This window comes from Gossypium hirsutum, chromosome A01 (assembly GCF_007990345.1).
Source record: "Gossypium hirsutum isolate 1008001.06 chromosome A01, Gossypium_hirsutum_v2.1, whole genome shotgun sequence".
In the NCBI taxonomy this organism is placed as follows: Eukaryota; Viridiplantae; Streptophyta; class Magnoliopsida; order Malvales; family Malvaceae; genus Gossypium; species Gossypium hirsutum.
This window is the reverse complement of record NC_053424.1, coordinates 77238073-77250514: the sequence shown is the minus strand read 5'-3', so window position 1 is coordinate 77250514 and position 12442 is coordinate 77238073. Positions and strand designations below refer to the sequence as shown.

General features: G+C 36.5%; 2 protein-coding genes across 2 annotated transcripts; both read right to left on the bottom strand.

Moving 5' to 3' along the window:
- Nucleotides 1-720: 720 nt before the first annotated feature.
- On the bottom strand, nucleotides 721-1779 carry LOC107956903 (glucan endo-1,3-beta-glucosidase). The gene is made up of 4 exons (XM_016892384.2): nucleotides 1531-1779; nucleotides 1318-1346; nucleotides 1002-1236; nucleotides 721-910 (listed from the first exon to the last, which is right to left on the bottom strand). The coding sequence occupies exons 1-4, from the start codon at nucleotides 1586-1588 to the stop codon at nucleotides 885-887; spliced, it is 348 nt and encodes a 115-aa protein (XP_016747873.1). The 5' UTR covers nucleotides 1589-1779; the 3' UTR covers nucleotides 721-884.
- A 2433-nt stretch (nucleotides 1780-4212) lies between these two features.
- LOC107956374 (receptor-like serine/threonine-protein kinase At1g78530) lies at nucleotides 4213-4961 on the bottom strand. The gene is made up of 3 exons (XM_016892062.1): nucleotides 4898-4961; nucleotides 4670-4803; nucleotides 4213-4410 (listed from the first exon to the last, which is right to left on the bottom strand). Exons 1-3 carry the CDS (start codon nucleotides 4959-4961, stop codon nucleotides 4213-4215), a joined length of 396 nt encoding a protein of 131 aa, XP_016747551.1.
- Nucleotides 4962-12442: the final 7481 nt, after the last annotated feature.

Here is a 12442-nt window from a genome sequence, read left to right as displayed (position 1 = left end):
TATCGTATCTTTTATATTATATATAAATTATTTAATATATAAATGAAAATCAATCAGTCATGTACCCAAAAAATTTTAAAATAATTTTAAATAATAGTATTTTAATTTTTCCATTTTTAACAAATATTTTTTTATGTTTTTTATTTCAAATTATTTTTACGTGTCATTATTTCAAATTTATACATTTTTAACAAATATTTAATTAAAAATAAATAGTAAATAGATAGATAAATAGTAAAATATTTAAAGCCCTGAGCATTAGCGGCGCTTCTTCAAAACCGTCGCTAAAACCCTGAACATTAGCGGCGCTTCTTCAAAAGCGCCGCTAAATCCCTGAGCATTCGCGGCGCTTCTTTAAAAACGCCGCTAAAACCCTGAGCATTAGCGGTGCTTATTCAAAAACGCCGCTAAAGCCCTAAGCATTAGCGGCGCTTCATTAAAAACGCCGCTAAATCCCTGAGCATTAGCGGCGCTTCTTCAAAAACGCCGCTAAAGCCCCAAAAGGTCAGAAAATGATGCTAGGTTTTTTGCGGTTTTTTACAAAAAAAATGCCACTAATGCTCATTTTTAGCGGCGCTATTAGTAAAGCGCCGCTAATGCTCGATTTTTAGCGGTGTTTTTTGTCCAAACGCCACTAAAAATGCCGCTAAAAGCCTGTTTTGGTGTAGTGTATCGGTATATAAATTATACACAGATCAACTCAAACCTTAAAGAATTAGCTTTCCATCAGAATTTTCACTTTTATCAACCCATTTAAATACATTTACATAATTCTGAAAATAGAAACAAAGATGATAATTTAAGCTACAAGATGCCCTTTTTCTCAAAGGAACTACAATAAGTAAAGCTGCTTAAACCACACCATGTCCAGTTATAAGCTTAGGCTAGTCATAAATGCAGTCAGCATAACCTGCACAAACACAAAATTTAGCACATCCAACATATATATTAAGAATAAATCACACCAATTAATCAAAGAAACATAAACAAAATGCACTTACTTGGATTAGTGATGACAACAAGACCTGAGCCTCTGAAATCACAGTTCCACTTGTTTCTTCCCTTGGCTTGGTAGTAAAGATTCATGGCAATGGAAGCATGGTTCATCAGATTATCAGGGCTGAAACAAGGACAACCCTTTTGCATTACACGGCAATCCACTTGAGAGCATGCGAAATTAATGTTTGCCAGTAGAGTTGCCTGGTCCGATGATGGCTTAGCCACACACCAACTTTTCTGCAAAAATTTTCCCATTTTCAAAAGCTTTAACACAATTATTTTCACTATTAATTAGTTTCTGAGTTCACAATGAATTACCTGTCCATTTACCATCATCAAAGTTCCACCTAAAAATAAAATAAGAAAAGCCAAGTAAAAACCCAAGGTAGAACTGAACTAGATTCATGAAAAGCATGCAAAGAAAGAAAAAGATCCACAAAAGAAAGTACAGAAAAGGAAAAGACAAGTGTTTTTTTTTACTTGGTACTTAGTAATGAAACTGTGAAACCTAGGATTACTAACTAAAACTACCTGGAATGAAGGAAAAGATGAGGAGAGAGAGAGACAGGGCTGCTGCTACTTTAGCCATTGAGAACTGCTGTTGTACTTGAGGATATGAAATGACACTGTGAACTGCAAATCAAAATGATGGTTTTTCTTTATTGAGAGAAAAAGGAAAAAGGCAGAGGGGGGTTTTAAAGGGTAACAGATAAAAGAGAAGGAAAAGTCAGTTTAACGGCTAGTTAGTGGGCTACAATACATTGCATTCAATGAAGAGCCGTTGGGGAATCGTTTAAGGATCTCTTTTTGAAGAAAATGGATAAAGGGAAAAGGACTTACATTTTGAGGGCCTACTTGATTGCCTACCTTTCCTCATTCTACACTCTAATTGGTTTACACCTTCATTCTTAAATTTATTTGAGTTTCAATCCCTATTCTTTATCAAATTTAAAAAAATTAGTCTCTTTATTTTAATTTTTTCATATTTTAGCTCATTTGTTGGTAAACACTTTAATACTTTTTTTTTGGTTAATTTGTAGCATATAGATTGTTTTACTGCTGAATTTTGTTAAGTTTTGCATATATATTATTGAATGGTTAATTTTCAAGTTAGTGATTTAACAAAAAGGTTTTATAGCAAGTTTATTAATAAGACTAATTTCTTAATTTTCATAAAATAAAATAATTAAACTATGATAAAATAAAATAGAATGATTAATTTCTTTGTTTTCCTAAAGTAAGGAGATAGTATTCAGGGGCGAAATCAGAAAATTTTTTAGGAGACCAAAATTAAATTGTAATTTTTATGATAATAAAAATGCAATTTCATCATTTTAATAGTCTATATATTTATAATTTTTAAAGGATTAAATTAAAATTTTATCATTTTTAGGGGGTCAAAGTATAATTTTACTTTTACTAATTTAAAATTTTAAAAAAATTAAAAAATTTAAATAAAAAATTTTCATTTTAAGAGGACCGGACACCTCCACCCCTAACTACGTCCTTGATGTTGTCCAAAATTAGACCATTAATTTTCAAATTTTTAAAAAATCAAAACGAAATTCAATTTTATTTATTTATTTACTTTTATTGGTACATGATATGATATGAATATATTTAAAAATTATATATTTACTTATTTTTAAATAAATATAGTTGTAAAAAATAAATAAATAGAAGATAAGTTTTAGTAAAAAAAATTATGTAACATCTTATATATAAAAAGAACGTGTTTTGGACTTTCCTTCTGCTGCCATAAGGCAACCCACTGCTTTTATTATTATTTACAAAAATAGTTAAATGTCAGATTTGGTCCCTTTAATATGCTTAATTTTAAAATTTAATCTATATATTTTAATTTTTAATATAATTTGGTTTCTATACTTTTATAATATTTTAATTAGTTCAAATAGTTAATATTATTAACTCTTTGGTTGAAACATTACGTGAATACATATAATTTAAACACCTAAAAGTTTTAGAGACTGATATGTGCTGCCAATTTCTTTTAGGTTTGCATCATTTTTTTTTAATTATAAGACAATAGTCAAATTTCAAATTTGGTCTCTAGACTATACTGGAGCTTGAGATTTAACCTGTATATTTTGATTTTTTACATAATTTGATCTACTTACGTTTATAATGTCATTAATTAGTCTGAATAGTTAATATTGTTAACTATTTCAATCAAAATGCTGACGTCAATTTTTCTCAAGAATGCTATTCCAACAGAAAAAAAAGCAATTTTATCATGATGGTTTCGAATGAGTGTTTTTAAGAAGAAAAAGTCATAATAAGTATTTTTAACGAGATTTTTATTGCTATATGACTATCGAGTGAATACTTTTATTTTCAGTTTTTAAAATTTCACACTAAATGATTTAATAGAAGAATTTTAATGATAATAACAACTACACTTGAATTTTAAAATTCAAAAAATAAATGACTATATTAATGAAAATAAAAGTAGGGGACTAAAAGTAGAGGACTATATTCTAAAAAATTAATAAATTTATTTCTTAAAGTTTACAAAATTTTCAATTTAATCTAAATTCTAAAAAAATAAAATTAAAAATAAAAATGAATTAAAAAAAATACCAAGTAGCTCTTTTGCTCTTGATCTATCAAGCTTCCTCTTTTGTATTTGTTCTGAACTCTTATCTTTGCATTCGAGTTTACTGTTTCTTGTACCACCTCAGCAAGCTCAAGCATGGTGAATTCACCTAGGTTTCCAATATTTAAAGGTCCAACATGTTCTCCATGAGGCCTTCCACCAAATCAAAAACATATTGGAAACTCTCTGTCTACTCCACATCACCATACTATAGAGAAATACGAGCTGTTATTTTGTTGTTTATTCCATCATCTGTTTACTTGAATAAGATCACTTAAGCATCACATTTCAATTGAACTCAAAATTTAATTGATCTAAACCTAAAATAATCTGAATTTTAAATGACTTGATTAGAATGAACTCAAATAGAACGATCAATAACAAAATAATATCAACTCCAGGAGTGATGTTTCATGTTTTTGAGTTTGCCCAGATCCACCCAACACGCTCGTAAATGACTTAAAATGGACACATGGTTATACAATGGAAACAAAGCATTTTACAGAGATGTTAATAAAAAAACTGTTCAGTTTCACCTCTTTTCTGACCATTTCAATCAAAAAAATGACGGGTAAAACTAAGAACACCATTAAAAATCAGTTACAGTTTTCTCTGACATTGATCTGCTCCAACATCTTGACAACCTCAGCCATTGTTGGTCTCTTGGAAGGATCTGTTTGAAGGCACATCAATGCTATACCGAATGTAATTTTAATCTCATCCACTGGATAGCAGCAACCTAAGTTACTGTCAACCACATATTCTTGCTTCCTTTCTTCAACAACTACCTTAACCTGTCGTAATATTTGCACTATCATTAATACTCTCACGGTAATTTATCAGGCTATCACAAATGTCAAAGAAATCGGACCGGACAGATTAAATCGGGAACTAATGACCAATCCGGTCTAGCACATTCCAAGAATCAGGTGTTAATAAACTGGTTCAATGGTTGAATTAATGTGCTATACTAGTTTGACCTTTGATCCGGTTTTTTTTTTTTTTAATTATAAAGGTTTGAATTAAATGTTGATGAAACAATAAAAAAGTTACCCATGTAACAAGCTTTGTTCCTTCTTCAAGAAATGCTTCATCCATGGGTTTCTTTCCGGTTAAAAGTTCAAGCAAAACAACTCCGAAGCTATAAACATCACCCTTCGCCGTTGCTCTTCCGGTATCGAAATATTCTGCAGAAAAAAGTACCAAGTTTTAACCTAATTATCAAACAATCAAACAGAGCAGATGAAAAAAAATGTCTGCCAATGTTGTTTTGTCAAAAACCTGGGGCTAAATATCCAAAGGTTCCAGCCACAAACGTTGAAACATGAGTCTTGTCTGGTTCCATCAATGTGTGTTGCGCGGAAGCGTGTGAAAGAGTAAAATTATTGTACTGAAAAATCACACTAAGTTCAATTCCCAGGAAAGAGAGGTGGATCACGAGGATCGCTTACATACCAGATCTTTCCTAGCCAGAATATCCCTCTATCGTAATTTAATAGCACAATAAATCACTACAATGACACTTGCAAAATATGCAGAACAAAAAATAAAGAACACTAGAATTTTAACGAGGTTCAGCAAATTTTGCCTACGTCCTCGGGCACTACCAAATATATTTCACTCCAAAAATACAAGTGAAAGTTTACAAATAGGGAGAGAGAACAATTGCCTTAAGTAGAGAATGGCAAGTGTGGGATGAAGAAAGTAAGAAATGGTTAGGCCTATTTATAGTTGAGGTTCAAGGATCAACTTGCAATGTCCCTATACAATTAGGGACCAAAATTGCAATTATCCCATGCCAACTTTTAACCCAACTTGCCAACCAATTTTACTTTTTACTTTCGGTGCCCACCCTTTTTGACTTTTCAAACAATGGGTGGGTTCTAATAATCTCCACCTTGAAGATTTGATTAGGATAATCTTATCTTCACACAATTCTTTCTGCCTTTGACAACAATACTTGATAGTGCCTTCTTCAACTGTTAAACTTGCAGGATATTAATCAAGTTCAAACAATGTTCGAACTTGGTTGATGTTACCACCTTGGTCATCATATCTGCGGGATTATCTGCAGTCTTGATCTTCTGAAGACAAATTTTCCCCTCTTCAATAATTTCCCGCACAAAATGGAATCGTACGTCGATATGTTTTGTACGTGCATGATAGACTTGATTCTTTGTTAAATGAATAGCACTTTGACTATCACAATACACGTTAATATGCTCCTGAACCAACCCCAAGGTTTTAGCCATACCTTGTAACCAAATAGCCTCCTTTACAACCTCTGTTACAGCCATGTACTCGGCTTCTGTGGTTGACAATGCAACTGTAGACTGTAGTGTAGACTTCCAACTTATTGGTCCTCCAGTAAGTGTAAACACATAACCGGTGGTTGATCTTCGCTTGTCCAAATCACCGGCATAGTCAGAATCAACGTACCCAATAATACCTTTACCAAGTGTATTATCCTGCTTGAACAGTAATCCAACATCCACGGTCTTCTGAATATACCGTAGAATCCATTTCACAGCTTGCCAATGTCCTTTTCCAGGATTATACATATACCTGCTCACTATACTAACTGCCTGTGAAATGTCGGGTCTTGTACACACCATTGCATACATCAAGCTACCCACTGCATTAGAATACGGAACTTGCAACATGTATTCTCGTTCCGTATTCGTCGAAGGAGATAGTTGTGCAGAAAGCTTAAAATGGGAAGCCAACGGGGTACTTACAGGTTTTGTCTGTTCGTTCATGCCAAACTGCTGTAGTACCTTTTTCAAATACTGCTTCTGAGACAAGCTAACTCTATCATGAGCTCTATCTCTCCATATTTCCATGCCGAGAATCTTTTTAGCTTCTCCTAGATCTTTCATCTCAAACTCGAGATTGAGTTGAGTCTTCAATCTTTCAATCTCAACTTTGCTCTTAGATGCTATTAGCATATCATCAACATATAAGAGCAAGTATATGAAAGTTCCTTCTTGTAGCTTCTGAAAATACACGCAATGATCAAATTTACTTCTTGTGTACCTTTGCCCTTTCATGAACTGATCAAATCGCTTGTACCACTGCCTCGGAGATTGCTTCAATCCATAAAGCGACTTTGTCAGTTTGCAAACCCAATTTTCTTTTCCAGCAACCTTGAATCCATCTGGCTGAGTCATATAGATTTCCTCTTCCAAATCACCGTGTAAAAACGCGGTCTTCACATCAAGCTGAACTAGTTCAAGATCATATTGCGCAACCAAGGCTAGCAAAATCCGAATAGACGAATGCTTCACAACTGGAGAAAACACTTCATTGTAGTCTATTCCTTCTTTCTGAGCGTAACCCTTTGCTACTAATCTAGCCTTGTATCGAATTTCATTTTTATCAGGAAATCCTTCCTTCTTTGCATATACCCATTTGCATCCAATTGCCTTCTTTCCCTTGGGTAGTGTCACCAACTCCCAGGTCTTATGTAACACCCCGAACCCGAGACCGACACCGGAGTCGGACACGAGATGTTAACAAACTTTGAAAAATTTTTCCAGACACTGCCCAGTCTGAGTACTAGTCGCTTCAAAAATCATATCTTGAGTTTCACAACTCGAAAATCAGTTTTGTGATTTTTCCCTGAAACTAGACTCATGTCCCCACCTATGTATTTTTTTCTAGAATTTTTGGTCGGGCCAATTAGTACAGTTTATTAGTCAAAGTCTCCCATGTTACAGGGGTCGACTACACTGACCTTTTCCCATTACGACTTGGATATCTCTCTGTACAGAGCTTCAATACTGATGCCGTTTGTTTCTATGGAAACTAGACTCAGAGAGGAATCCATACATATATGGTATGACCCCTAATTATCTCTGGTCAATTTATAGTGAATTTCCAAAGTCGGAACAGGGAATCCAGAAACTGTTCTGGCCCTGTTCCACAAGAACCCGAATATCTCTTACTGTACTGTTCCTATGATTGTTTTGTTACTTCCATATGAAAGTAGATTCATCAAGGTTCGATTACATAATTTATTCACTATTTAATTCCACTCCTACGAATTCTTGTGATTTTTCCAATCCACACCACTGCTGCTATCAGCTTCTGTGTTCAAAGTAAACCTTACCTAATTTGGGGTTTCATGGACCAACTAGGGCCTTGTCATACATAAGCCCACATATGATCATACTTAGCCATTCTAGTGGCTGGTCATTTGCTCAACACTTCCATTCCAACTATAGTTACATCATGAAACCATCTATACATTCATAAATACGCATGGTCTAATGTCATACTCCACTTCTACAAGCCATTTTCGCATGGCTGTACACTTATACATTTCATAAAGTACTCGAAAGACAACGATGGGTAGTCCTATACATGCCATATCAAAATTCAACCAAAATAGTACCCAAAAGAGCCTTTGATAGGGTGGGCGACTTCGACTTCAAGATCCTGAGTCCGATAGCTGGAGAACCAAAAATCTATAAAACAGAGGAGCAATGTAACGAGTAAGCAATTTATGCTTAGTAAGTTTGAGCAAGGAATTCCAGCATGCACAAATAATAGCACACATTTAGCTAAACGGAATATTTCATAATACGCAATTTACCGATATCAAACTTGCTTCACAACATTAACAACCCTTATGTACATACACAATAAACTAACTTGGCCGAAGGCCGGTAGCTCGTTTATCAACTGAGCGAACATTTATTTGTAAGGGCTCGATTAATATTTAACACATACGTAACATATCCCCATATTGGGATGTTTTTCGAGTATTCGCTGGAATTTTACAGCAAGCTCATTCATTACCAAACCACGTACCTTCGGGATTTAACCGGATATAGCTCCTCGTTCAAATGCCTTCGGGACATAGCCCAGTTTTAGTAACTCACACAATGCCTTCGGGACTTAACCCGGATTTAACAACTCGCACGAATGCCTTCGGGACTTAACCCGGATTTAACAACTCGCACGAATGCCTTCGGGACTTAACCCGGATTTAACAACTCGCACGAATGCCTTCGGGACTTAACCCGGATATAGTATCTCGCACAAAGGCCTTCGGATCTTAGTCCGGATATATTCACTTAGCACAAAGCCTTCGGGACTTAGCCCGGACAGCATTCAATTAATCATGCACATCTAACAATAATTCATGGCACATTCATATTTCATTTTCGTTTACGAAACTCAAACACAAGGCACATATTGTCCTTGTACATTCGGCTCAATAGCCACACATAGAGCATGATTTAATCACATCGAAATTTAAGCTCTCTTACTCAAGAACTTACCTCGGGTGTTGTCGAACGATCCCGCTAACTATTCGACCACTTTTTCCTTCCCTTTATCGGATTTATTTCCCCTTTGCTCTTGAGCTTAATCAAACAAATAAATTGATTTCATCATTTAGGCATCAAAAGATGAACACAAGGCACTTAGCCCATATTCATACATTAGACATTAAAGTCTCATACATGCAAAAATCATGCATCAACACAACATATTAGCTAATTTCTTTCCCCTTGGCCGAATATGCATGTCCATTTTTGGGGTCGATTTCAACACTTAATACACACATATACACACTAGTAAAGCATCCTCCCCCTTTTCATCGATTTAACACATGCATTGCTCATCAACATGCAAAGTTACATTCGGCCTTAGCACACATCTTGCTAGCCGATTCTTCTCCCTTTAGCAACCAATGCACATATGTGCTCACACAAAAATGCTAAAAAGGAGGTTCAAGAATCATCAAGCCATCATCACATGCATCATTAACAAGCTTCATATTTTGCATGCAATGGCATTAACACAACCCCACCTAGGCCGAATCTTAACTCATCCTCATGCCTCATCACCACAACATCAAACACCAACCAAGAATGATGCATCCATGGTCAAGTGCCATTTCCATCACATAGCAAGATTTAGACCATGGGCTAGGTAGAACTCAAGCTAACAACTAAAACATGCATGCATCTCATGGAACATCATAAACATACCTTGGCCTAGCTACATGCATGGCCGAATCTCTTCACCTTTCTTCTTCTTTCCTCCTTAAAATTTTTGGCCAAGGATGAACCAAAGGATGAGAAATTTTTTTCTTTGTTTTTCTTTCTAATTTAGGCTAAAATGGAGGTGAGAAAGGATGAACACAAACTTTTCTCCTTTCTTCTCTTGAGCTCACGGCAATGGGGGGGGACAAACACTACACACACCATTTTTTTTTTTTGTTTTCCATTTCTTTATTACCCATACTTCTTATTTTATTCTTCCACTAACAAAACATGTTTCATGACATGTTTTGCCCATCATTCTTTGTCATGGCCGGCCACTACTCATTAGGGGGGAAATTTGACATGCAAGTCCCCCCCTTTGTCCACATCACTAATAGGTCCTCACACATTGACCTATCACATTTTTGAATTTTCTCACATAAGTCCTATGACTAAATTCACATGAAATCAACCAAATTGAAGCTTGTAATTTTCACACATTCATAATTACATATTCTAGACAATAAGTATCACATTCAAACATTTCGGTGACTCGGTTTAGCGTCCCGAAACCACTTCCCGACTAGGGTCAACTTTGGGCTGTCACAACTCTCCCCCACTTAAGAAATTTTCGTCCCCGAAAATCTTACCGGTAAATAGGTTTGGGTATCGTTCTTTCATCGAGCTCTCGGTCTCCCAAGTAGCTTCCTCGATCCCGTGTTTGAGCCATAACACCTTTACTAGCGGAACTCTTTTGTTTCGCAACTCCTTCACTTCACGAGCTAGGATACGCATCGGTTCTTCTTCATAGCTCATGTCGACTTGAATTTCAACCTCTGATGGGCTAATTATATGCGATGGATCAGATCGATAGCGTCGAAGCATCGAAACATGAAAGACATCATGAATCTTTTCAAGCTCGGGGGCAAAATCAATCTATACGCAACCGGACCAACTCGTTCGGAGATTTCGTACGGCCCAATGAATCTTGGGCTCAACTTGCCCTTACGGCCGAACCTGAGTATCTTTTTCCAAGGTGAAACCTTAAGGAACACTTTGTCTCCCACCTGATACTCGATGTCTTTTCGTTTCAAATCTGCGTACGACTTCTGACGATCCGTGGCTACCTTCAGACTTTCACGGATTACCTTACTTTCTGCTCAGCATCTTTAATCAAATCAACTCCGAAAATTTTACTTTCACCGAGCTCGGTCCAAAACAATGGTGTACGGCATTTACGACCGTACAAAGCCTCGTAAGGTGCCATCTTAATACTTGATTGAAAACTATTGTTGTAAGCGAATTCAATCAAAGGTAAATACCGTTCCCATGAACTACTGAACTCGAGGATGCAACATCTCAACATATCCTCAAGTATCTGAATTATCCGCTCGGATTGACCATCGGTTTGGGGGTGAAAAGCAGTGCTAAAATGCAACTTGGTACCCAGAGCTTCTTGCAATTTCTTCCAAAATCGTGAGGTGATCTCGGATCTCTATCCGACACGATAGAAACAGGTACCCCGTGTAATCTCACAATTTGATAAACGTACAATTCAGCTAGTTTATCCAATGAAAAATCCGTACGTACGGGGATGAAATGAGCGACTTAGTCAGTCTATCAACAATAACCCATATCGCATCCTTCTTACTTGCTGACAAAGGCAGTCCGGACACAAAGTCCATTGTGACTCGATCCCATTTCCATTCGGGTATCATGATCGGCTGGAGTAATCCTGAAGACACTTGATGTTCGCGTTCACTTGTTGACATATTAAACATCTCGAAACAAAGTCAGAGATGTCCCGTTTCATACCATGCCACCAAAATTGACGTTTCAAATCGTTGTACATTTTCGTACTCCCCGGGTGAATTGACATTCGGCTACAATGGGCTTCGTTCAGAATCATCGAAATGAGTTCCGAATTCCTTGGAACACACAAATGATTTCTGAACCTCAAACAATCATCATCATCAATTTGAAACTCTGATTCCTCGTTCGGAAAACACTTAGACCGTTTTGCAACCAATTCATCATCGACTTTCTGAGCTTCACGAATTTGGTGAGTCAATAATGGTTTAGCTTTTAATTCAGCTACTAACACACTGTCTGGTAAAACAGACAAATGCACGTTCATCGCTCGTAAAGCAAACAATGACTTCCGGCTTAAGGCGTCCGCAACCACGTTAGCCTTTCCCGGGTGGTAATCAATGACAAGCTCGTAATCTTTCAACAACTCAAGCAACGTCTTTGTCGCAGATTCAAGTCTAGTTGAGTCATCAAATATTTGAGACTTTTGTGATCCGAAAATACATGGCACTTCTCACCAAACAGATAATGTCGCCATATTTTTAAAGCAAACACGATGGCAGCTAGTTCGAGATCATGGGTCGGATAATTCCTCTCGTGTGGCTTCAATTGTCTCGACACATAGGCCACGACTCGACCTTCTTGCATCAATACGCAACCCAACCCAAGTAGGGATGCGTCACTATAGATGACAAACTCTTTACCGATTCGGGTTGCACCAAAATTGGAGCTTCAGTCAAACGAGTTTTCAGTTGGTCGAAACTTTTCTGACATTTCTCCGTCCACTCGAACTTAACATCCTTTGAAGTAGCTTCGTCATTGGTGTGGCTATCATCGAGAAACCTTTCACAAATCGTCGGTAATAACCGGCGAGCCCCAAAAAGCTCCGAACTTCAGTAACATTTCTCGGAGGTTTCCAGTCCAGTATGGCTGAAATTTTGTTCGGGTCATTCGAATACCCGACGCGGATACCACATGACCCAAGTAGCTAACCTCTCTTAACCAGAGCTCACACTTACTG